The sequence below is a fragment of the Aotus nancymaae genome, unplaced genomic scaffold (assembly GCF_030222135.1).
Source record: "Aotus nancymaae isolate 86718 unplaced genomic scaffold, 86718_ANA_hifiasm-v0.15.2.pri h1tg000059l, whole genome shotgun sequence".
Taxonomy (NCBI): Eukaryota; Metazoa; Chordata; class Mammalia; order Primates; family Aotidae; genus Aotus; species Aotus nancymaae.
The window spans coordinates 18,486,733-18,513,151 of NW_026988473.1; the positions used below are offsets into that span (position 1 = coordinate 18,486,733).

The following is a 26,419-nucleotide window of genomic DNA, read 5'->3' on the forward strand; positions in this document are numbered from 1 at the left end:
CACCGGCTCCATTAGAAAACAGAGAGTTCTGTGCTACTCATCTTCAAAGTGTTCTGAGTTAGTGGAATAGTGCTTAGGTGATCTATGAATAGCAGCCCTGAGGAACTCTCTCTGGCACTCCTTTAATAGCATGACTGACTTCGCCATCATTTCACCAGTTCTTTAACTCTATCCTTCCATTTTATATACTTAAAGCTCAACAACTACCTTCTATCATTTTTTTGTTCCATTTAAGAGGCTTCTGAAGTCACCCAGAATGGACGGCAATAAATACCAGCCTAAGTGAGCCTTACTTTTCGTGCATGGTCATCTGGCATTTTGGCTTTCAGATCCATGCGAACCTCTAATTCTTTGACTAAGTAGGACAGAGTGTGGCTTTTTCTGAAGTCAGTTATGGAACAGTCAGGGGTTTGGGCCTCTTCTTCTGTAGAATAATCATCACTGCTGAGTTCGTGGATCCTGGCACAAGAAAAAGGAACAAGATTCATATTTTCAAAGTTTGGGTGACTTCAAGATAAAGACTTAACCTTTCAAGTCCAAGGCTGGTGATCTCAAAGAACTGCCAGATGACAATCATGCAGAATCAGGTGCTTTGCCAAATCCATCAGCACTTGCCTGAGTCCTTTGTTTTCCGGAGGCAGAAAATACGTTGGTAATTCCCCACCAACAGGGACTCTAGGGTAGCTTTCTGTACAATCTGCTCTTTTAGGCCACAGAATATGCTGTTTGTCCTGATAAAGAAACAGAATTTCTCATAAATTTCTTTGGATCCAGTATCTCAATAAGCTAAATAAACCTTTAAAATGATATAAATATACTACAATAATTAAACAAAACTATAATATCTTAAGACTATGGTAGACTCCATAATATCCCTGCTACTGCAGATTATTAATCCAAGTCAGTAATTCTGCCTGCTTTAACCACAGACTCGTTCAGGGTAGGGCAGGGTATAAGCCCTTTGAGCCAGTGAGACACAAGAAGAGGCCTGTTTGGGGTTTCTGGGAAAGAGTAGCAAGTCTTAGGCTCTTATGCTACTTATGAACAAAAAATCATGTTGCTCCAGTTGCTGCTGGCTGTCATCTTATGACCATGGAAAAAACCAAGCTTTTGGATGAAACCAATACTGTGGATGGCAGAGTGAAGAAAAAAAAAGAAAGAAAGAAAAAGAAGAAATGGGTCACTGATGACATCACGGGGCCACTGAATCAACCAAACCTGAGGTTTATCCTATCTCTGGACTTCCTGTAATAATAGGCACATTTTCTTGGTGTTTAATTAATTTGAGGTGGAGCTTATGACTTGTATCTGAAAGCATACATAAGCTTAAAAAACTGGCATTGAACACTATTTTTCCCTGAACTAAGGTCTCTGTCAATGCCAAAGTTTAACAATTGGTTTATGATTTATAAAATGTTCATTTTCTCTAAATATAAATAAGATGTACCAGAGGTTTACTAAACTTAAATCTTGAAGCTATCAAACTTTAGGGGATTTATATTATATATAATTAAATCCAAATGGCCATTTAATTCTGTTATACCCTTGATTAAATTCTGAAAATTTAATGGTGAATAAAAAATACAGTCTCTTTCCCCCTACCTTGGTATTTGCCTCAGCAAACCTACCATTCTTTCTTAGCTAGTCTAGAAATGCACATGTACTAACTTCTTTATTGTCTGTATCTCCTACTAGAAGGTAGGCTCTGGAAGAGCAAGGGGCTTATCTATTATACTGCTAGTATTAGTCTGGCACACCGGTGGGAGCTCAATAAAAGAACGCTGATTAAGTAAGTGAAGTATAAAAAACATATACTTGGGTAAAGTTTAAAACTTGTTAAGGTTGGTAATAATACTCAGAATAAAGCTTTGAATTGAAGTCAGTGTGTCTCTCTACTCTACTTGATTGGGAAAAACTCAAGCAGAGACTGCGTCTTACTCATTCACTGCCTAGCAGAATGGCTTCCATCTAATAGAAATGTAATAAACATTTGCTGAACTAATCTCAACAGTCATTGAGGCCATATTAATCAGTGAGGTTGAGGGCCACTGCTTTAATGGATCTTGCCAGTTTGAGAAAACTCCTTCACCATTGTCTATTAACTTACCCTATATGCATCAGAGTCCCTGCCCCAAATCCAGAGAATAGAATGGGCTACGGGAGAAGACTTGACCGAATCATTGATATCACTCTGATTTGATTGAACATCAAAGTTCACAGACATCATACTGGAGGTTGATGAATCCTCACCAAACTAGAAAATGAAACAAAAAGTTCAATCAAATTGAAAGTGGAAAAGGAGTTGTGACTATAATTTAACTCACACCAAAAAAAGCGAGTAAATACTCAAAATTAGTAGAAAATCAGAAAGTAGCTCAGTAATAAAGCAACTAGATCTTTTAATTTTAAGAGCTATGCCCCAACTATATTTTTTCATGGATAATGCATAGTTAGTAACTTTCAATAACTTTGCCATTGGAGTTTGAGAAAAATGGCATAGGTCGTTTTCCTGTCCCTTTGCTTCATTTTTATGATTTAGTCTCTTTAGGTTAATAATTAGCTAATTTGGAAATCTGGTTCCTTATTCCCCTTTTCTTCCTACACTAAAATGCTCACCACCCTAAAATTAGTGTGCTGTGTGTGGGTAGAAGCGAGGGAACTTAATAAAGTGTTCTTAAGGGTTCTATAACTATCACTTAAGGATTATAGACTATTGTGCAATCAATTACAAAGAAAAGTTTTAGGGGAGAAAGTGTAACCTAGAAGATGAGAGAACAGAAACATATACAGCCTTTCTTCAAAGCAAGGTGGCACAATGTTGGATATACTTACAAGGTGCTTGTGTGTTTCTGAAACCTTGCTAGATAATGAGAATGGGACTGGGGATGGGATGGGGTAGGAAAGACATAAGAAAAAGGAATGAATATGATGAATTTGTAGCTCTAGGTCTTTATGACTAGGAATGGAGTCTTTCATTATATAGTGGTGATACAATTTTATGAATATAGACTATTGGAAACTACACTCTTTCAAATGGTCTGTCCTGAAACCAACAAAAAGTCCAAAAGGTACATTGGGTTTCAATCTATTTCATTTCTAAACATCCCCATTTTTCCCTTTAAAATGCTTGGTTTTAAGACAAGGAGCTACAATCCCAGAGGGTGTGAATCTGATCTTCCTTTATTCTTTCCCTTGAAAACCAAACATGAGATATTGCTGGGAGCTGGTTTACAATACTCACAGGAAACTTTTGGTTCCTATCACTATTTCCCCTTTTAAATGGCTTCTTAATTTTTGTCTCTTATTTTCCCAACGCAGTCTAGATTTTTTCCATATTAAAGAGTTTTAAGTTTTTGTGGTTTGTCCTCCTATGGCTGCTCTCTTTAGTTATGTTAATTAGTTACTGCTGGAAATTTCTACATCTACAATTAGGGACATGATGAGTTTTCTCTAAGATAGGATAAATGTTGTTTTATTTCTAATACAGGTTGAGTATCAGTTATCTGAAATGCTTGACCAAGAGTGTTTCAGATTTGAGATTTTTTTGGATTTTGGAATATTTTATTACACTTACCTTGGAGCATCCTAATAAAAAAATGTGAAATCCGATTTCTTTTGAGCATCATGTCAGTGCTCAAAAAGTTTCAGTCTTTGTATCCCCCTTTTTTTTTTTTTTTTGACACTCAGAATTCTGGTTGTACTTGCTGTCTTTATCACTTATTCAATAACAATTATATACTATTTGATATCATTATATTTGTTATTTCTTCCCAACTATATAGATTAGGATTGTATATATGTATATAGAGACAGAAAGTGAGAGAAAGCACACACCTAGCAGTGTGCTTAATAAAGATTTTCTGTTGATAATGAGTATTTTGTTGTTGGTGTTGGTTGAGGCAACATAATTGGACTGATTACTTCAGGAAACAAATAGCATGGTCGCTCTCAAATTTTAAATAGGTCTTACTCTAATAGGTAAAGTGGGGAGATGAAAGCTTTGAGTTCAACAATAATAATAGTCCAATTCTAGCTCTCATGGTAAAGGAGAAAAGAATCAAATGCTTGTGCATATAAATATGTAGATGGTACTTTGAGAAAGAGAAGCATTCATGGAGTTACTGAGTACTCCCTATAAAATCTGACTTCATAAACATAATAGATACTCAAAATCTCTCTCTCTCTCTTTTTTTTTTGAGACACAGTCTTGCTCTGTTGCCCAGACTGGAGTGCAAATAACATGATCTGGGCTTACTGCAGTCTTGACCTCCAGAGCTCAGGTGATTCTCCCACCTCAGCCTCCCGAGTAGCTGGGACTACAGGTGCATGCCACCATGCCTGCCAATTTACATATGTTTTTGTAGAGATGGGGTTTCACCAAGTTACCCAGGTTGGTCTTGAAATCCTGGGCTCAAGCAATCCTTCTGGCTCTGCTGCCCTAAGTGCTGGGATTACAGGCATGAGCCACTGTGCCCAACCTCAAAATCTTAAAGATCCAAATGACAATCACAAATTTTAGAGGTCAAATATACAAGGAATCAAGGGGAAACACAAAAGTTCTAAAAAAAAATTTATAAAGCAAAAGTTTGTAAGAACTAGATTGGACCAAGAAAATGACCTGAACATAGTCCACATTTTCAAAGATATCTCCACGATGATAGCGTACAGGCTGGTCCCACTGGCAATGTAAACTATGCTGCTGGTTGACCAGTCGGCATATCTGATGATTTCCTGAAATAAGAAAGGAAATTAGACAAATGATGCGCAAGGTCAACAATAAATGTGATTTTCTTAGACTAAGTCATTTAGTATCAACTCTGTATCCCTCAGAGCCTAGCAGACCACTTATATAGGATGTACTTATATAGAGAAATACTCATTAATGGTTAATCAAATTAAATCATTCTAAGTAGTCCCGGTTTTTCTGTCTATAAAAAAAAGGAATTGCACTAGATGATTACTGAGATATCTTTTAGCAATTATGCTCTATGATTATAAAATCTATTGATTATATAGTTTTAAGAGACTTTGGCGATCTTTCTGGAGGGAATTTGCTTTATATACATCATAATTTTGTTTCTCTGGTTGCATTTCAGCAGAATGGGCAGTAAATAATCCTGAGGATTGAGCATACTCTTTACACTCAGAATAGCAAAGAAAACTTGTTAAGGGAATTGCAAAATGAACTATAAATGGTCACAGCTAAGGGTCAACGGTTTACAGGCTTTCTTGACCAACTTATTTATCAAGGGAGAAGGATACAATTAAGAGATTCTATTTTTTCTGCTGTTGAGCTGTCAGATCTGCTCCCTTGTAATCAGAAACAAAACATTCTAGATATAACCAAAGCATTACTCTCATTCCAATCCAAGTTCCTATAAACCAGTGGTTCTATTTTTTGGATCACAGATGCTTAAGAGATTTTAATAAAAGCTATATACCCTCTTCCCAGAAAAATAAAATTGGACACATACACAATTGTACATATAATTTTGGAGAGGATTTCAAAACACTCTGAAACTAATCCATTGGACCCAGGTCAAGAATTCCAGTCTAGCTGGGTGTGGTGGCTCACGCCTGTAATCCCAGTGCTTTGGGAGGCCGAGGCGGGCGGATCACAAGGTCAAGAGATCGAGACCATCCTGGCCAACATGGTGAAATCCTGTCTCTACCAAAAATACAAAAAAAATTAGCTGGGCGTAGTGGCAGGCACCTGTAGTTCCAGCTACTCGGGAGGCTGAGGCAGGAGAATTGCTTGAACTCGGGAGGCAGAGGTTGCAGTGAGCCGAGATCGTGCCACTGCACTCCAGCCTGGTGCCTGCCGACAGACCAAGACTCTGTCTCAAAAAAAAGGAAAAAGAATTCCAGTCTAAAATTTTACTTCTAAAATACTGTTTTTAAGACAGCAAGAAAAAAAGGAGTACGGGTAGGTTGTTTCTAGGGTGGGTCTGGCTTGTATTCACTTAGTGTAAGGCCTTGTTACCCCATAGTACAGTTTTCAGACCTGCGGCAACAGGCATCACCTGGGTAGCTTATTAGGAAGGCAGACTCTCAGGCCTCACTTCAGACCTACTGAATCATAATCTGCATTTCAACAAGATCTCCAGGAGACTGATATGCATATTAAAGTTGGAAAAAAAAAAACTGATGTTGAACACAAAAGGCAAATAACTGTTAAGACTTCTAGGATCAACTAGACTTGTTTTTTATTTCAAAATGTAAATCTGAAAAATGCAAGGGGGACCAAACCAGCTCCCCAGGCCTCTTGGTATACCAACAGTGATGATTCATGATTTCAAGATGTAGGGAAGTTATAAACACTACTTCATACTTACTTAAGGCTATAAGAAAGTTATGATAGTAAAGCACGCTAGAAGTGAATTTCCTAACTTGTCTTCAATTACGGGAGTCATTACTTACCTAATTGTGCCTCTTTTGCCATCTGAGTCTCATGAATGATATTTCTTAAGATTTGCTCCTCCTGAATCAGTTTATGTTTTTCTAGGATTTCCTGCTGTCTCAGGTAGTGGTCATGCTGCTTTTGATATTCCTTTAACTCATTCAGTGTTCGCTGGAGAGATCTTAACATGTTTTAATACCAGGAAAAAGTTAGAGCTATAAAGTCATAAAATTTTAAACCCACTTAAACACATACATTTTTTTCTGGTTCTCAGCAACAATTACTGTGTTTTTCCTTTTATTTAACATACAGTACAACCCTGTACCACCAGTTCAAGAATAACAGGGCAAAAAGATAAATGTGAAATTCTTCCTAAACTTTTTTTTTAAAGAAATGGGGTCTCACTCTGCTGTCAGGGCTGGATCCAGAGGCCTGATTGTAGCTCACTGCAGCCTTGTACTCCTGGCCTCAACTCCAGGAAACAACTCCTGGGCACAAAGAGTCCTCTTGCCTCAGCCTCCTGAATAGTAGCTGGAACTACAGGCACATACCACCATGCCTGGCTAATTTATTTTTAGAAACTGGGTCTTGCTATGTTACTCAGGCTAGATTTGAACTCCTGGCCTCAAGTGATTCCTCCTCTCCACCTTGCCTCAGTCTCCAGAATAACTGGGATTACAGGCATCAGCCATGACCCCTGGGAATACCACTATCCTGACATCAAATGGTATGTTGCATTTTTCAGGTGTCAAAAAAATACATGACAATATACAAGTTTACATATTTAACAACTCTGTTTCCCTCTACAAAATGTGCATTAGTACCACCAACATTCAAAGTCTTTCCAGAATCCTTTCCTCCTTGTCAGTTTTTCCCTTGAATCTGCTTAAAAACAAAGTTAAGAGTTAGGGGCCAAGGTACTTTGCTTTCATACTTCAACTTATTGATTACAGGCCAGGAAAACCACAGAAATTATGCTTAGAAAGGAATATGGTTCACCACCTGATTTCAGTAAATCAGCTGCCTGATTATATTTAATCACAAAACCCTTATTGTCTATTACACACTGTAACACTTAGAGACTTTAGGAGCCATACAGATTGTGTAAGACAGAGCCAGTTCAATTATTAAGAGCATGATACTGGAAAAAGTTCAGCCAGGTATAACAGAAACCAGTTATAAATAAGCAAGCTGTCATCCCTTTTACTTCCTGCCACATTATGCTTTAAACAGACTGGAAAATAAGCAAATACAAAATTTAATAAGTTCTAAATCTCTGTTTAATTCCTTAATAACCAAAGTAAACTCAAATATTACAGCTAATTCTGAGATACAAAGAATTTACTTTTGAGTTAACATGAAGTTTCTTAACTAGCCCTACTGATGAAAGGAAATGGTTTTTAATTTATTATGCCTCAAGGATCAAATACAATAGAATTCCATTACTGTACAAGCTAACACATAATTATGATTAAAATTTGGGTCAAATAATGTCTCTCAATGTCATTTAACTACCTTAACAATAGGCCAACCCTAGAAGTCACCACCTCTCTCCAAGAGGAGAAAGATCAGCTATTGCACATGTAAGTGATTTTACTGAAACTTAGTATATTCCATGGAAATAAAAATGTAGTCAACAAAGTTGTAAGTATTCCAGTCTCCCCATCCCCATCTGACTTCATAAAAGTAATCAGTGATCAAAACTGTAAAGATTTAAATGACAGCTTTTACTACAAATATTCTCTAGTTGCAGGAATCCATACAATTAAAGATATTCCTCATGCTAGGCGTGGTGGCTCATGCCTGTAATCCCAGCACTTTGGGAGGCCGAGGTGGGCAGATCGCCTGAGTTCAGGAGTTCAAGACCAGCCTGATCAACATGGAGAAACCCCATCTCAACTAAAAATACAAAATTAGCTGGGCATGGTAGTGCATGTCTGTAATCCCAGCTACTCGGGAGGCTGAGGCAGGAGAATTGCTTGAACCTGGGAGGCGGAGGTTATGTGAGCTGAATTCGTGCCATTGCACTCCAGCCTGGGCAACAAGAGCGAAACTCTGTTTCAAACAAACGAACAAACAAACAAACAGACCAAAAAAGATATTCCTCTACACAATCACCAGGACTTGGAGGAAATGGATAGGACTTGCAGTAGTGAAGAGGTTTCTTTCTTAATTCCAATTACAAATGAACAGATATCTCCTACACAGATTTAACCTAAGGTTCTACAGTGCTAGTGCCTGAGTGAAATTTTTCCTCTCAATTACCTATGTTGAGCCTCCAATTTCTGCTCCAGTTTTTGCTGACATAGAACAGCATGCTTCCTCTTTATAGCTTGCTCAAACCCAGGTTTGGCCTGCAAAGCGTGGTCATAACAGAGCACTGAGTGGTTATATTCCCCAAGCATCTGAAGAGACAAAAACAAGCATACATATATATACATACACACAAGGGGAAGAAATGTTAGCCATGGCCTGGTTGCGTCTGTCCAAATCCTCTAATGATTTATGAGATCACACCTGTATCTTACTCTCCACTGACCATTATTTTGATCAGTGACTACATCCCTACAATATTAAGACAAACTATAGGATGGTGTCATTGGAAGATACTGCTAACCTTAAAAGGTGTATTCTGTAAAAGTTTAAAGTTCCAATTTTAATTATTTTTTTTTTGGCATGAGGCTAGAACAATTACATTATTGTGCTGAGAATTTTTCTTCCTCCTAATTTCATTTCCATTGTTCACACCAAAAGAGGAATGGAAAAAAGTAACATTCTATTGAGGGGGGAGAGAAAAAAAAAAGAAAGTGGCAACTAGCGTGACACATGAAACAAAAAGTAGTACTTACTGCATATATGTTCCCCAAAGTATAATAGCTGGTGAAGAAGTCGCTGTCATCCAGAGCTGCATGGACCACAACAGCAGCATCAGCAGAGAAGTGTGCTCTGTGTAGAACATTTGCCAGATTGACCAGGGCAATGTCTTTATTGTGCCTAACGAAAGCAGCACATATTCCATGATTATGAAGAACTACTTGACAAGGAAAAATGACATTCAAAGTTACTTGTGCTTAGGAAAATAAGATATAGGTGGCAAAAACAGATAATTATTGTGTTTCGTTTTTACATTATTGATGGTTCTTAACCTGATAGCTACAAATTTTGTCACAAAAAAAAAAGGTCGGGCAGATACTGTATGATTTTACAATTTATGGCTTATATTTGCTTTAAGAAAAGTTAAATTTAGTTTATGATAATTCCATTCAAGTCTCACGTGAATCACAGGGCACCCACATAACACATTTTTTCCTTAATGGAAATGGAAAGTATATTACACAATTATCACTTTGAACTTTTTGACATCTGTGATTTTTCTTTGTTTTTTTTTGTGGTGGGACTAATTTATTTGAATAGGGATGGAGAAAAGTATAAAATGCAATGCTGCTTCTGATTGTTTTCTTGTGTATTGTTTCTTTAACAGTGCTGAGGAATGTGGAAAACCAGAAAATCAGGTCCAGAAGAGGAGGAATCTTACCTGGAAGAGAAGTGAAGTGCTCGCATGGCACACTCCACTACCTGATATGGCTCATTCTTAATTCTCCAGTAAAATGACGCCATGTTATACAGTACCCATGAGGAAGAGTTCTAGAGTTTAAAAAAGTAAAATTACAAACACGACTCAAGACAGTTTAATTTAGAATGCTCAAAAAGAGCACCTTTAATATTCTGGCTCTTCCAAAATTCAAGATGAAGAAGAACAAGACTAATGATAGCAATGATAAAGAAGAGGAAACAGTGCAAAGAAACTAAGAGCATTCTAATCATCAGCTGAGAATGCATATTAAGGTGTGATCTTCATATAAAGACCATCCAACTCCAGCTTATTCCAAGAGGGAAATAAAACTGAAAATCCCACCAACTGACCACAACTTGTTGGGTGGGCTCTATTCAGAAGTTCAGTCAGAAGACCTAATCTACTTAGAAATAGCTCTAACATGAAATTCCTGAAATTAACATTTAAAATATTTTTCTATTTATGTAATATCTGAGTGAAGCCACAAACTTAAACAACAGGCTTACTCTAAATATAACGACAGAAAAAGAGGAAAAAGGGCCAAAAATATGAACAGACAACTCAAATAATGAAACAGCTAAAAAGTATAACTTCACAAAGAAATAGAAATTTAAAAGATACAAGTTTTCCTTTTACAAAGTGGCAAAGACTAAAAAGAACACCAATACTTACTGGATATTAACTTTAGATTTTAAACTACAGAAATGTTAAGCTACTACAGCAGTTCAGGGGGACAATTTGACATGTATGTAAAAAGCTTTAAAAATGTAACGTATATTAACATACATATTAATGTATATTACATTGACCCTGTGACTGTCACAATTCTACTATTAAAAATGTATACTAAGGGGAATAATTAAGTTTTAACTATAAACATATATAAAAATAAAACTCCTAAAGAATGTATTACAGACCAGTTTTGAAATTATTATTTTTACTTTCTTTAATAGATTTTTATAGTCTGAATCTTTTACAAGGACCAATTATTTTTAAAATAGTTATTTTAATGTAGTTAAAAATAGTTTAAATTTAGTGAAACGTAGTTTTTAAGATTACAATAAGTACAATTTGAATTATTAATCCTTAAGTATTCTATATTCAAGAAAAGTATGTGATTTTTGAGTGAGGCAATTAAAGGTTTTAACACTATGAGCAGATCAACTATGAACTTCTACTAGAAGTTGGTTAAAGGACAGTAAATACTTCACAACTGACTTGTGACGAAGGTTTCAGTTTTCTTTTTGATAGCCTTTTTAGAAAATTATTTTTCAAATCAACAAATGCTTTGATTTTGATTTGTGTCTTTTATTTTCATGTTATGGTATAAACTGGGACAGAAAGTTCAATTAAAAGTTCTACATGAAAAGTTCTACTGAAAAGATCATGATAAATTAAATATATATCACAGCATACTAGAGGTAAGATAAAAATATATATTTAAATACCCTCCTGTAGTTCTCATAAAATCTCCCCCAAATCTATAAATGTTCTAATGTTACTGTGAATTACTCCCTCCTTCCTTCGAACACTTTCTTCCATTGGCTTTAGGACACCACATTCTGTAGGATGCCCTTTCTGGTCTTTTTTTGCTGGCTTTCCCCCTCTGCTTGATAACTACACGTGGGAGGCCGCCAGGACTTGGACTGGCTTCTTCTCAAACTTCACTCTTCCTCAGTTGACTTCATCCAGTTCCATGGCTTCAGATACTCGTAATGTAATAATTATTCTCTATGTACCCAACTCCAACTTTCACTGAAATTTCAAACTCGTACAGCTATTTCAAATTTAACATGGCCCCAAAAGAACTTATTTTCTCTTCTCCAACCCCAACCCTACCCTCCTTCAAGTTGTTCAAATCAAAAATTTAAGAGTTTTCCTTGATTCATCTTTTGCCTGCAATCCCCACATCTAACTAATCAGCTTCTAAACTCCTAAATAGCTCCTCAATAGTTCAAGTCCTCTCATTTCCACTACTAACAACTGCTAGTCCAAACCACTTTCATCTCTCTTGAACTACTGCAACAGCCTTCTAACAGGGCTATTTCCAGCTGTGGCTCCTTCAATAACTTCTTCATACAGTAGTCAGAGTGATCTTTTAAAGTATTACTTGCAATACATTGCTCCTCTGCTTCAACTTCTCAGCACACCTGGAATAAAATCCAAAGTCTTTACCCTGGCTTTCAGATCCCTACATAATCTGGAACTGGCCTACTTCTCTGGCTTCACTCCCTATCATCCTTCCTCTTGCTGACCAGGCTCCAGCAATAATGGCCTGAATTTGGCTGCATGCCATCTGTTACGGACTGAATGTCTATTTATGCCTCCTCAAAGTTCGTATGTTCAAGTGTTATCAAGCCTGTGAAGAATGGATAAAGGCTAAATGAGGTCATAAGGATTGGGGCTCAAATTTGATAGGGCTGGTGTCCTTATAAGCAGCAGAAGAGACAGATCTCTCTCTCTGTCTTCAAGCATGCACACAGAGGAGGCCATGTGAGGATACAGAGAAGGTGGTCATATGCAAGGCAGAAAGAGAGCCCTCACCAGGAACCAAATCACTGGCACCTTGATCTTAGACTTCCCAGCCTCCAGGCTATGAGAAAGACATTTCTATTAAGCTACCCAGTATGTGGTATGAACAAATATATTTGGTCTTGGTCCCCAGTTCCTGACACACAAATCTAAAACGTGAAGAATCACACAAGTGATGTGTGGTTTTCATATGCCAATGGGATGACTGGAGGCAGGTGGCCCTCAGATAGCTTCAGGACAGATGCTGGTCCCAGAAAAACCACGGCATGATTAGAGGGTTAGATCATTCAGAATCCCATCCTATCCATGTCCTTCAGGGAGGGGAGAGAGGGTAGAGACTGAGTTAATCACTCATGGCCAATACTTTAGTCAATCATGTTTATGTAGTGAAATCTTCATAGAAACCCTTAAACAACAGAGTTTTGAGAGCTTCTGGGTTGGTGAACACATTGAGATTCCAGTAGGGTGGTGTTCTGAAGAGGACATGGAAGCTCTGCGCACCCCTCCTCGCTATTCCCTGGCTTATGCCTTGGGCTGTTCCTGAATTGCATCCTTTATAATAAACCAATAATAGTAAGTATAAAGTGCTTGCCTGACTTCTGTGAGCTGTTCTAACTTGGGGAGGTGACTGTGGGAATACTCTGACTTTATAGCTGATTTGCTGGGTGGCCTTGACGTCTGACTGGCATCTAAAGTGCAGGAAGCCTTGTGGGACTGAGTCCTTGACCTGTGGGGTCTGTGCTAACTCCAGGAGTGTCAGATTGTATTGAGTTGCAGGACACCTAGTTGGTGTCGGAAGAACTGGAGAATTAGTAGTGTGAGAAAAAACTCTATACATTTAGTGTCAGGAATGTTTTGAGCAGAAACTGTCCAAAGTGGTATTTTGTTATGAAACCCGAGCAGATGAATACAATCACCTAACCTCATTCAGGATTCACAGCCTTTGCTGTGGCCTAGAATGTTCTTCCATGATCTTTGAATTCTGGTTTCTTCTTATCATTCAGGTGTCAGCTTAAACTTCACCTTTCCAGAGAGAATAACCCCAACTGCTAGATCTAAAGTAGCCACCCAATTACTTTCTATTTTAACTTTCTATAGAACACTTACCACTATGGTCTACTCTCAACTAACCATTCTCTGAAGAATACTGTAAAATCCTGGGCCAGTTTTCTCTTATTACTCATCAAGTTCTGGGAATGCAAAAGTTTTACATTACCTTCAGAAAAATAAGATGAAGATGGTAACATAGCTACAACAATAATCATATAAAGCATTTGAGTCAAGTTTCTTACTTTTATCTGAAAATTCCTCTCAATATACAGAGCAATGTATATGAATAAACTGTATACAAAGGCGGCAATTACACATCTTATTTTAGACAACTACAATTAATACTGCTTAGAAACTAACCTGTAGTTTACGATACTCCTTAGGTGCAAAGAAGAGCAAAAACATTTTCTAAATGCCCACGTTAATCCTGAATGACACATTTAAATTCTTGGGTCCTGTTACATAATTCCCTACTTCATTTTTTTAAAGTAGATGTTCCCTTAAAAGAAAGTTACAGAAGATTTTGTTGCTGGTGGTGATTCTTTTTCTGTTTCAGAAAACAGTAATAATATATGTATTGTGTATAGATATATTAAAGACACTAAAACATTAACTTTCTTACATACACAATGTATATAATCTAGCCTATAGACCCTGTTGCTTCTATCAGTTTATATTTCATTTTTCATGAATTAGTTTAGATAAAACTTTTCAGCATCTCTTCCTGGTAAAGGAGACTAGTCTATCCATATTTCTCCCCAGCACTGGAACTATGAAATTTGTATCAATGTAAGTGTAATTTTAAATCATCTGCTAGACAAAAACAAGTTATGCAGGTATTTTCCAAGAGAAAAATACCTTCTGTTTACACAGCGCCTACTGGCTCTTTAAGTGACTGATGACTTACCTTCTGTAGGCCTTCATGAATGAGGTGACCTATGTCATCTATACTCCTTCCTAATCGTTTAGATAAATATGTGAAGATTGGGTCTTCTTTAGGTAACAGAGGTGCAGAAAGGTTAACTCGCTCTTGTACACCCTGAAGAGAAGAAAAAGATTCAAGAGACATAATCAAAAGATATAAAAGATGACAAATAATTCAGTATCTTGTATTTATTTTGAAATACTAATATTTTGGAATTTCAAGAAATAGGAGATGTCTGTAAAATTATAAAGCTGTTTGGAGGGAAAGAAAGAGAAATAGTCTTTATAAGTGAGAGACCAACTGAAAGAAGAATATGCAAAAAAAAAAAAAAAAAAATCCTAAAGTTCTCTACTTACTCTCAAGTGCTGAAAAGCATGTATACTATATGGAAGTTCTAGAATTTTAGTACAATCAGGTTGCTCAGGGTCTGGAGGGACAGGAGATTCTGTGTCTATATAATCTTCAGGACTAAAATCAAGAAGCAAGAAGCAATGAATGAATAAAAGGTGAGACAAACAATACTTTATTTATTTATTTAAAGAATCTCATTCTGTTGCCCAGACTGTCACGCAGTGGCATGATCACAGCTCACTGTAGACTTGACCTCCTAGTCTCAAGCAACCCTCTCACCTCAGCTTCCCAAGTAGCTGGGGCAACAGGCATGCACCCAGCTAATTTTTTTTTTTTTTTGGTAGAGACAGGTCTCACTATGTTGCCCAGGCTGGTTCTGAACTCCTGGCCTCAAGTGATCCTCCCATCTTGGCCTCCCAAAGTGTTGAGATTACAGGCATAAGTCACTGCGCTCAGTCAATAATACTTTAAGAAATGTCTAATTTTCCCCATATTCTCAAAGCATCTTAACTTTACAATTAATTATTAGTCAATATTCATACCATTTCACATAGCTGCTGTAAAGAGCCAAACATTATGGGAGTTCAAATTAAAGTCAAGAATTTTAGAGAAAATAGTAGATAGGTCACATAATGTTAAGATCATGAACTTTTTAATAACTAATATAACTGCTCAATCGTTTCTAGAAATGTTAAACCAATTTACACTTCCATTGACTGTCTCTACACTTTTACCAGTTACTATTTTTTATATGCTTTCCATTTTGGTAGATGAAAATTATCTAAATGTTTTAATTTGTACTTATTTGATCATTTCTGAGAAATATGTTTTCCATGTTTATTGGCCATAGGTAGTTTTGTTAAATTTTTTTTTTTTTTTTTTTTTTTTTACTACAAATTGTTCAATTCTCTTTCTCTCTCCCTTTTTTAAGAGACAAGGTCTCACTGTGTCACCCAGCCTGGAGACTGCGCTACAGTAGAGTGGCACCATCAAAGCTCACTGTAACCTTGAATTCTTGGGCTCAAGTGATCCTCTCACTTTAGCCTCCTGAGTAACTAGAACTACAAGTGCACATTACCATGCCTGGCTAATTAAAAAAAAATTTTTTTTTTTAGAGATGGGGTCTCACTATATTGCTCAGCCTGTCTCAAACTCCTGGCTGTGGGCAATCCTCCCACTTTGGCCTCGCAAAGTACTGGCATTACAGGTGTGAGGCACCATGCCCAGCCAAATTCTTCCATTTTCTACTGTGATCTTAAACATTTTAAATTAATTTATAAGAATTCTACATGTATGTATTTTGAACTTTCAAATTCTAAAACTCATCTGTGATTGAAGGTTACTCTTATTACAGAAATAATTTCTCTTTTTTTTTTTTTTGAGACGGAGTTTCACTCTTGTACTGATTTGAGAAAGGAATGTTTGAAAAAGCAGTTTTATTTTTGGAAAGAGAACTTCCTTACCTGATGTCTTTGCTCTCCAAAGTTATGTATGTGCCATCATACAGATCCAGGTCCCCTAAGGGCACCTTGGCTTTGATGCAGTCTGGGTCTTCTTTATTATGTCTCTGTTCCAGTCCTGTGTCTCTGTCCTCATTCTCTTCTATGTGAATTTTTTGAGCAACTAATTGTTTCTGTTGAGAAGAAAGTAAGAACAGAATGGATTCTTCTAATATTTTAGTCTAGCTTTCACTGAAGAGAAAGGGGAATTTGAGCTGAAGAAGTCAGAATCCTCTATATAGGAAGACAAGAATTCTGAAGATGCCCTTAGTTAACGTAGTCAACATATACAAGCTTCTCAAAAAAGATGTCCACATACAGAAAGTAACAGAACTTGACATTCATCATATTGGCACATGTGTGCCTTCATAATATGACTTCTGACTACCCATGAAACACATCTGTAACTTAACTTTCCTGGCACAGAATGGCTCTGCAATGAAAACAAACCTGTTAGGTTATTTCAATCCTTCAAGACATAGAGCATGTTGCTATTGCTACCTGGGTATTCCAGTTAATTCCTGACACTCATAAAATATCTATTTTTTCAAAGGTACAGACAAATAACACAAATATCCATATTTTCACCACTCACATCTACCATATGTCAATATTTTATCTTTATTTATTTATTTTGAGACAGGGTCTTCCTGTCACCTAGGCTGGAGTGGTGCAGTGGTGTGATCACAGCTTACTGCATCCTCGACCTCCTGGGGTAAAGTGATACTCTCACCTCAGCCTCCCAAGTAGCTGGGACTATAGGCATGTGCCACCATGCCCAGTTAATTTCTTTTTTTTTTTTTTTTTTAGACAGGGTCTCACTTTGTCACCCAGGCTGAGTGGAGTAGTGCAGTTATAGCTCACTGCAACCACAAACTCCAGGGCTCAGGTGATCCTCCTGCCTCAGCCCCACAAGTAGCTAGGACTACAGGTGCAGATCACCATGCCTGGTTAATTGTATTTTTCTTACAGATGGGGTTTTGCCATGTTGCCCAGGCTGGTCTTGAACTCCTAAGTGCAAGCAATCCACCTGCCTTGGCCTCCCAAAGTATTGGGATTAAGGTGTGAGCCATGATGCCTGGCCAATTTTTCTATTTTTTATAGGGATGGGGTCTCACTATGTTGCCCAGGCTGGTCTCAAACTCCTGGGCTCAAGCAATCTTCCCACCCTGACCTCCCAAAGTGTTGGGACTACAGGCATGAGACACAGTGCCCAGCTCAGATTTTTTTTTAAAGGAAAGAAAAAGGGAGTTCAAGGTCTTCTTTACTGTCTTCTAAATCTCTTCTTGCCATTAATCTGAATTTATGTGTCATTTCCACGTATATTTTAATAAAATACTACATTACCCTTACTCTCTTAAAAAATTACTTTCATTACATATGTATCCAAAGGCAACATATAGCATTGTTTTGCAAGTTTTAAAATTTTATATAAATGGTATGATACTTAATGTATCTACAACTTTAAAAAAAGCATGTATGTTTTTGAGATTTATCTACATTAGTCGGTATAGCTCTAAATTTTTCATTTAAATAGAAGTATAAATATGTATTTATCCATTTTCCTGTAAACATTTATGTTGCTTCTTTAAAAAAAACTCTTTTTTGCTATTAAAAATGCTACAGTATTCTCATAAATGTCTCCACGTACACACATGAAAAATTCTAGCAAGGGCAGAAGCATGAGGTCATATGCGATGCACATTTTCAGTTCTGTATAGACATGTCAATCTGTTTTTCACAGTGGTTATAACAGTTAGAATTCAATGAGTAGATCATAACATCTATATCTACAGAATCTTACCAATGTTTGGCTTTGTCATACTTTTTAACTTATGCCAATCTAATAGGTATGAAACATTATTTTGTTATATTTATTTCAAGAGTAGACTATGTTATTGTGATAGGCTGTATTACTATTCACTAACATCCTGCCCCTCCTTACAAGAAGATACTTCACTGTTCTGCTGGACTCAGGCTTGGGCAATATGACTTGCTTTGGCCAACGTAATATAAGTCCCATGTGACCCTTTTATAGGAAAGCTTTTATATAGTGTATGTTTCACCATGTTCTTTCTTTTTCCCTCAGCTACTGAGAATGCCAATATTACAGATAGTGGCTGTTCTGTCGGCCTGGGTCCTGGCTTATGGATCACAGCGACATGGTACAGATCCCCAACAGAGCCCCAAATGATCATTTAGCATGGCCTTATTGTTTTATGACATTAAGATTTTGGGGTTATTATCAATGGGGACAGAGCCTATGATCTGTTTCCAATTATTCCCTCCATATTATTCATGGAGGTAGGTTATCCTGCCCTACTGACTTCAAGGCATGGACGCATGGAATGTAAGTAGAGATGGTGTACATCACTTCTCAGTGGAAACCTTAACCAGGCTTACATTATTTGGTAATTCTTCCTTGAGCCTTCACTTCCTTCATGAGAACAGCACTGAGGTTCTGGGACTATTTGTTGCCAATGCAAAAGTTGACTAATACACTATGAAATATGGACTATATCAGCTAATAGAATTATATTAGTAAGACTGAACATATTTTCATGTTTATTAGATATTTTGTGAACTGACTGTTCAAGTTGGCTCATTTTTACCCCAGTAGGTTTTCTTTTTTAAAAAATTGATTTGTAGGATTGGTGTGGTGGCTTGTGCCTATAATCTTAGAATTTTGGGCAGCCAAGGCTAGAGGGTCACTTGAGTTCAGGAGTTTTCGAGACCAGCGTGGCAATACTGAGATACCCCATCTCTACGAAACAAAAAAAAGCCAAGAGTGGTGGTGGTGCTTGCCTGCAGTCCTAGCTACTGGAGAAGCTGAGGCAGGAGGACTGCTTGAGCCCAGGCAAAGAGATTACAGTGAGCAATGATCATCCTGTCTGCCTTCCAGCTGGGGCAGGAGTGAGACCCTGTCTCAAAAAAAAAAAAAAAAGAAAAGAAAAGAAATTAATCTGAGAAATTTATTATGGAAAAAGTAATTCTGTAAACTCATCATCTATGAGTTATATGTATGGCAAGTATTGGCTTTTAGTTTGTAGCTTATCTTTTAATTTTGTCATTTGAAGAAAAACTTTTAAGGTGGGCAACTTTATCAACTGTTTTCTTGTTTGTACTTTGTTTTATTTAAGATATCCTTCCCAACCCTGAGAGCATAATTATATCAATCAACTGTTTGAATCAGAATCCAATGTAGTGAAGCATGGCATAAAGATGTTTTAGTTAACAATGGACCCCAGCTGTGGTTTCATAAGATTATAACACATTTTTACTGTACCTTTTCTATGCTTAGATATACAAATACCATTATGTTACAACTGCCTACAGTATTCAGTACAGTAACATGTTATATAGGTCTGTAGCCTAGGAGTAATAGGCTATACAATATAGCATAGGTGACTGTATAGTAGGCTATATCACTTAGGTTTGTGTAAGTACATTCTATGATGTTCCCACAATGGTGAAATCACCTAACAACATATTTCTCAGAGAATATCCCTGTCATTAAGCAATGCATGACTATCAATCTACTCTATTTTTTTAGTAAAAAGTTTCACTTTCCATATTTAGATAATTTTTAAACTGTATAATAATTTTTTTTTGTATATTGAAAGGTAATAATTTTTTTCCCCACATGGACAATCAATTTCCTAATATCATTTATAAAGAGTCTATCCTTTACCCATTTATTCAATCAACTTTTATATTTTATATTTCATGGTTTTCTAAAACCTTATACCTAAGGTTTCAAATTTATTGGTCTAAAGTTTTATAGTATTAATAATTATGTCTTTTTATTTTTTTGAGACAAAAATCTCGCTCTGTTGCCCAAGCTGGAGTGTGGTGTGATCTTGGCTCACTGCAACCCCCATCTCTTGGGTTTAAGCAATTCTCCAGCCTCAGCCTCCTAAGTAGCTGGGACTATAGGCACGCACCACCATGCCCGATTTATTTTTGTATTTTTAGTAGAGACAGGTGTTTCACTATATTGGCCAGGCTGGTCTCAAACTCCTGACCTTGTAATTTGCCTGCCTTGGCATTGCATAGCAAATACTTTTTCTACGTTCTCTCCTCTCCTATCTTCTCTTTATTTGTAAGTTTGATAACTATAGATTACATTTTTCTTTTTTTTTTTTGAGACAGGCTCTCACTCTGTCACCCATGCTGAAGTGTGGTAGTGCTAACATAGTTCACTGTAACCTCAAACTCCTGGGCTCATGCAATTCTCCTGCCTCAGCCTCCCCAGCAGTTAGGATTACAGGTGCCTGCCACCACGCACAGCTAATGTCAAAATTATTTTGTAGAGACAGGGTCTTAAACTCCTAGTCTCAAGTGATCCTCTTGCCTCAGCCTCCCAAAGTACTAGGATTACAGGTGTGAGCCACCACACCCAGCTTGCATGTCTATTATTTTAGTGCTTGCCTTTTTTTTTTTTTGGTTTTCATCAGTAAATATTTCGGTATGTTTTGGCAAGAAAAGCCTCTTCTGTAAAAAATAAAACCACTGCACCATTATCGTATGTAAAAAATATTAATTCCTTAATATCAAATATCCAGTCTGTATTCAAATTCCCAATTGTTTCTTCTCTTTTAAAAATATAGTTTGTTTGAATCAGAATCCAATGTAGTCCAAATACACTGCAATTAGTTTATTTGTCTCTTACATCTCTTTTAATCTACTGGATATCCTCTCTTTCTCCCCATTCCCTTGTAATTTATTTGTTTAAGAAATTGGGGCCAGACATGGTTGCTTACACCTATAATCCCAGGACTTTGGGAGCCCAAGGTGGGAGGACTGCTTGAGCCCAGGAGTTTGAAACCAGCCTAGGGAACAAAGTGAGACCCCTGTCTCTCCAAAAATAAAATTAGCTAGGCACTGCACACGTCTGTGGTGCTACACAGGAGGCTGAGCAGGAAGATCATTTGAGCTCAGGAAGTTGAAGCTGCAGTGAGCTGTGTTCATGCCACCACACTCCAGCCTGGGTGACAGAGCAGACCCTGTTTCAAAAAAGAAAAAAAAAAGGGAATTGGCTTTTGTTCTGTAGAGTTTGCCACTTTAGGGGAATTTGCTGACTAGCTCCTCAAGGTTCACTGAACATGTTCCTCTATTTTCTCTATTTCCTGAATATTGACAGCAGGATCGAGGGTAATAATCATTTTGTGTCATGGACTTCTTTGGCAGTCTGATGAAGCCTATAAATCTCTTCTCAGGATAATCTTTTAAATATATAAAATGTAAGAGACAGAATGACAAAGGAAATCAATTACACTGAATAACAAATTATATTGTGCTTTGATTTTTTTGGCAAGACTACTTAAAGGTAGCAAGCAACATTTTCAAGTTTTTAATATTTGCTGATACATTTTCCCATAGGATTTTAATTTATTCAGTTATTTTTATTTCTGAACATGACAAGAGTCTAACATGCTTTAATCACTAAACATGCTCCAGCCCAACTACATATTAATTTTATCTAGTTTGACCTTAGAGAGCACAATAAATAATTAAATAAATTTAGCAACTTTTTCATCCATGTTTTTAACTTACCATTATACATTCTATGTACTTCCACTAGGTTTACTTTTCTTCTGGCAGAAATACATGCTTAATATTCTTTTTCAACTGAAGGGAGGGTCTGTGGTTAGTACTGTCTTTGTATGTCAGAAAATATCTTTACTTTGCCCTCATTCTTAAATGATAGTTTAAAAGAATATAAAATTTCAGTTTAATTGATGTTCCCTTATCCTTCAGTGTCTTCTGTTATCTAAGAAGTTCATCTAGTTGCCACTACTTGGTAGATAAACTGTTTTACGTAGTCTCATGGCTTTAAGTCTATCTGTCAATGACTGACAAATTTGTATCTTCAGCCCGAATCTTTCCCCTTGAGTTTGCCCTGGGAAGAACCAACTGCCCAGGTGATGTCCATTCTTGAATGCCTGATAGGCATCTCAGATGTAACATTTCAAAGCCAAACTCCTAATCCTGTACCTCCTTCAGTCTTCATCTTAGCTAATATCAACTTCATCCTTGCACTCAGGTCAGAAATCCTCTCGAGTACTTCTTTATGCCCTCTGTCTTGTCTCTTTCTTTCCAGTTATTCCATGACCATCATCTAGGTCTCCTAATTTTGTGATTGTTTCCAGGTTCTATCCAGTTACCAAGCTCAGAATCAGACTTTACAATTTTGGTTTCGAGCTCCTATCCCAAGTATTCTACCCTAAAATGATATTCAGGAAACAGAAGATGCAATTTTTGAACTATTGGATGATTCCCTTTTTTGGTCATTGGGATTAGTCTGTTTTTCATTTTTTTTTGCCAGACTCCTTCTATGAGCAGAATGTCTCCACCCCAGTCTTTAAGCAGTAAGCCTTGTTCTGTTTCTACATCCTGCATGGAATATTGTCAGCTCCCTTAATGCTACAGTGCTGAATATCAGACACCATAGCCTGCTCCTGGCCTTGGAGCCCAATAGGGGTCGGTAGCATTGGCTACATTCCCAGTTTGGTGCTTCTCCTCATTTCTGGTTTATGGAGATGCTTATATTACTTTCAAGCCTGCCTACATTTTACTTTGGTTTCTATTTTTATATTTTACCTGTCTTTGCTATGCATATGAAGCAGAAGCTTCATAGCATAAGTATAAACAAAAATATAAGTTTACACTTAGTGTAAGTATAAATTCCTATACTACCTTAACCAAAAATTGGTGGAGTCAGAATTTTTCATTTCATTTTCACTGACTTAAAAAAATGGCACTTTCTGCCTATATATTCTCTAATTTAAATATCTTTCTCTTTATATAATACTGCCTCCTAAAAAAGAAAGCAATAAACATATATAATGTTTCTATACACCTGAAAATAAAAACTGTTTTCTGCACCACTGCATCTTTCTGAACAGTGGGTTTAAATAAAAATAGATCATGCTTCCAAGCATGAATCACTATAAGAACACCTATTGTCTAATTCCTAGTATTGATCAACATTTCCAAATTTACAAGTGATAAAATCAGTAGCAACAAGGTGAGAAACTATTTTGATAATGTTGAGGTATTCAAGTTCTAGAAATATTCTAAATATACTACTACCTATGCAAAGCTGGTTAACATGTGCTAAAGGTTTCTCTCTCTTAATTCACAGATTTTTAAAAAGTACCTAATTATAACTATTTGTGGACATATGTATGTTGATAAATATACTAGTCTAAATTTATGAAAATTAAATTTGGAACTTTTACATAACAAGAAAATATATGCCAACTTGGTTTACCAGGCATGCCAGATTTTAAGTCAAGAGATACAGCTTTTATTTTTGGTTCTGCCATATCTCGCTTTGTGAACTCGGGCAATTCACTGTCTTTACGTCTAATTGTTTCCTTGCCTCTAAAATGAGGATGATCTTATGATTCTTTCTAGTTCTCAAATACTGTAATTCTACTCTTATTACTTTATTATTCCCAACAGTTTTCTCTCATTTTGCAATTAATGTTTCTACAACTTAGAGTTTCTTTAAAACTTAGATTCAATTTACACTGTAACTTTTTTTTAAAGTTTATACTTTAAGTTCTGGGGTACATGTGCAGAATGTGCAGGTTTGTTACACAGGTATACATGTGCCATGGTGGTTTGCTGCATCCATCACCCCATCATCTACATTAGGTATTTCTCCTAATGCTATCCCTCCCTTGTCCCCCAACCCCTGCTATCCCTCCCCTAACCCCCAACCCCCGAAAGGTCCCAGTATGTGATGTTCTCCTCCCTGTGTCCATGTGTTCTAATTGTTCAACACCCACTTATGAGTCAGAATATGCATACACTGTAAGCACTGTAAGCATTAAGCAGAGATTTCGTGAGGAAAAAACCCCTAGTTTTTCAAATAACAAATACTGTTTGCTATAAAGCAAACTCAATTTATGGAACTATGTTAGAGAAAAGGAAAACTGATGTTTAATTTGTTTATTAAACAAAGGCATCAGATTTTATTAGTACTAATAAGGTTCGAGCTTTCAAGGTACAAGGTGATTAATATTTTTCCCTTCAACCATAAGAAGACATAATAGGAAGACCTTAGTTTTTACTACCTGGGAATAACTACTGATTATATATTTAGGCTATTAAAATTTTTCTTTCTTTTCATATTTTACCCAAATTATTCTAAGAATATCTTCAGAGAGATTATATCATTTTCATATTTGATGAAAAAACTTAGAAACTCTATTCAAGGATAAATGAGTTACGAATCAAGCATATATTCAGGGTAGAGTAGTCTGTTTTTCTTACTACTACTCAAATATCACTTTGGTAAAATGATTTAAAAAAAAACACTGCAGGTAAGTATATTCCTGCAAAAGTCAGAAGATCAGACTTGAAAAAATAATGTTTTAGCTTTTCTTTGAATACAATGACTTCTGTGAAATGTAACAAGCTTCAGCTGCATCTCATGTGCCCAGCTGCCTCACCTCTAATTCTTTGAGGTAGTTAACTGTTGTTTCTTGTCTCATTAATATGACTAGGTCATGAGGATGCTTCAAGTTCATTGGTGAATCCACCTGCAATCAAGAAAGCAAGAAATAAATAAAGCTCAGATTTCATTAATGCTTGTTTGGATTGATAACATCTCCTTTAATATGCATTATTGTTCAGTCACCATTGTAATCAGTGTTGCTGCTCAGAAAAACTCAAGGAGCATTTCAAAGTGATCACATGGAAATGTTAGCAAAGGCAATGACAAGTTCAATAGTTGTCCTGTGAACTCCAACTTGGAAGAACAAGCATTCACTACATATTCTGACTTGACAGGTGATATAATAGTAAAGAAGAGAAGCATCTGGCAATGAGTGATAAAGTAACTTCTTAAATAATGTCTCATGCCTGTAATAATAAAAAATGAATTGTCTTGTTTTGATAGCACTTTTTATATCTGAATAGGCTTGGAAGTGATAAAAGGAAAATATTAAACGTACCTCTTTTTGAAAGCTATTTGTAGCAGTCATAAATCAAAGATAATATAAAATAACCTTGAGATTTATTACTTACAGCTCATGTTCTCTGGATCAACATATCAAACAATTATGTGGAAGACGCAGAAAAAAATGAACACTCATATACTAGTAGCTGGCTTATAAATGTGTTCTCATTGTTTGGAGTGTTGACAACATATATCAAAATGTTACAAGTGCATAACCTTTGACTTAGCAAAATAAACTCTAGGAAACTACCCCACAGACACTGTTCAATAAGTAGGCAAAGATATACATAAGGATGCTCACGGTAACATCTGTAGCTGCAAAAGGAAAATTATAAACAACCTAAGTCAATCAATAAAGTGATAGATCCATTCATTGTCCAATGGAATGGGATACAGGAAAAATTGTTAAAGCTACTGCCAGTGACCAGAGTATAAGAGCTTTACATAAGGAAGCAGGAGAAAGTCTGCTTAATTTGCAAGTCTGCCCAGACCGCAAGAGATAGCTATTTAGTACATGACTCTATAGGTATTTTTAAATGAGATGTTTAGAAAAAAACAAAAAAATGGGGGGAGGGAAGGAACTGTGGAACTGTGACAGTCCCATTCCAAAATGCCTAATAAAGCTGGGCACAGTGGCTCACAACTGTAATCCCAGCACTTTGGGAGCAAAAGGCAGGTGGATCACTTGAGGTCAGAAGTTTGAGACCACCTTAGACAATGTGATGAAACCTCGTCTCTATTAAAAATATAAAATTTAGCCAGGCGTGGTGGCACAAGACTGTAGTCCCAGCTACTTGGGGGGGCTGTAACAGGGGAATTGCTTGAACCGGGGAGGCAGAGTCTGCATTGAGCCGAGGCTGCAGTATGCCAAGACTGCGCCACTGCACTCCAGCCTGGGCAACAGAGCAAGACATCGATTCAAAAAAAGAAAAGAAAACAAAAAACAAAATGCCTAACCAGTCTTTTTACCTGATATTTGAAGAATTGCAAGAAAGAATGAGATAAATGAAGATTTACATTAAAAAAAAACTAAAGCATAATCTTAGCTTTAGATTAAAAAGTTACTAGACAACAAAGTTTTATAATATTTTTATAGCATGGGTCTGGTCAACAT

The 26,419-nt window shown here is 36.7% G+C and overlaps 1 protein-coding gene across 3 annotated transcripts in view; it reads right to left on the reverse strand.

The window, feature by feature from the left end:
* Positions 1-26,419, reverse strand: part of TTC17 (tetratricopeptide repeat domain 17) — a 135,386-nt gene that overhangs the window by 85,868 nt on the left and 23,099 nt on the right. For all 3 annotated transcript variants that reach the window (XM_012452388.2, XM_012452391.2, XM_012452392.2), the window contains exons 2-13: positions 24,797-24,886; positions 16,296-16,465; positions 14,838-14,949; positions 14,464-14,595; positions 9,936-10,045; positions 9,250-9,394; positions 8,666-8,805; positions 6,421-6,581; positions 4,619-4,731; positions 2,108-2,254; positions 616-731; positions 294-459 (exon numbers count right to left, since the gene is read on the reverse strand). In XM_012452388.2, coding sequence (XP_012307811.1) covers positions 294-459; positions 616-731; positions 2,108-2,254; positions 4,619-4,731; positions 6,421-6,581; positions 8,666-8,805; positions 9,250-9,394; positions 9,936-10,045; positions 14,464-14,595; positions 14,838-14,949; positions 16,296-16,465; positions 24,797-24,886 — 1,602 coding nt within the window. The remainder of the gene's footprint in view (positions 1-293; positions 460-615; positions 732-2,107; positions 2,255-4,618; positions 4,732-6,420; positions 6,582-8,665; positions 8,806-9,249; positions 9,395-9,935; positions 10,046-14,463; positions 14,596-14,837; positions 14,950-16,295; positions 16,466-24,796; positions 24,887-26,419) is intronic.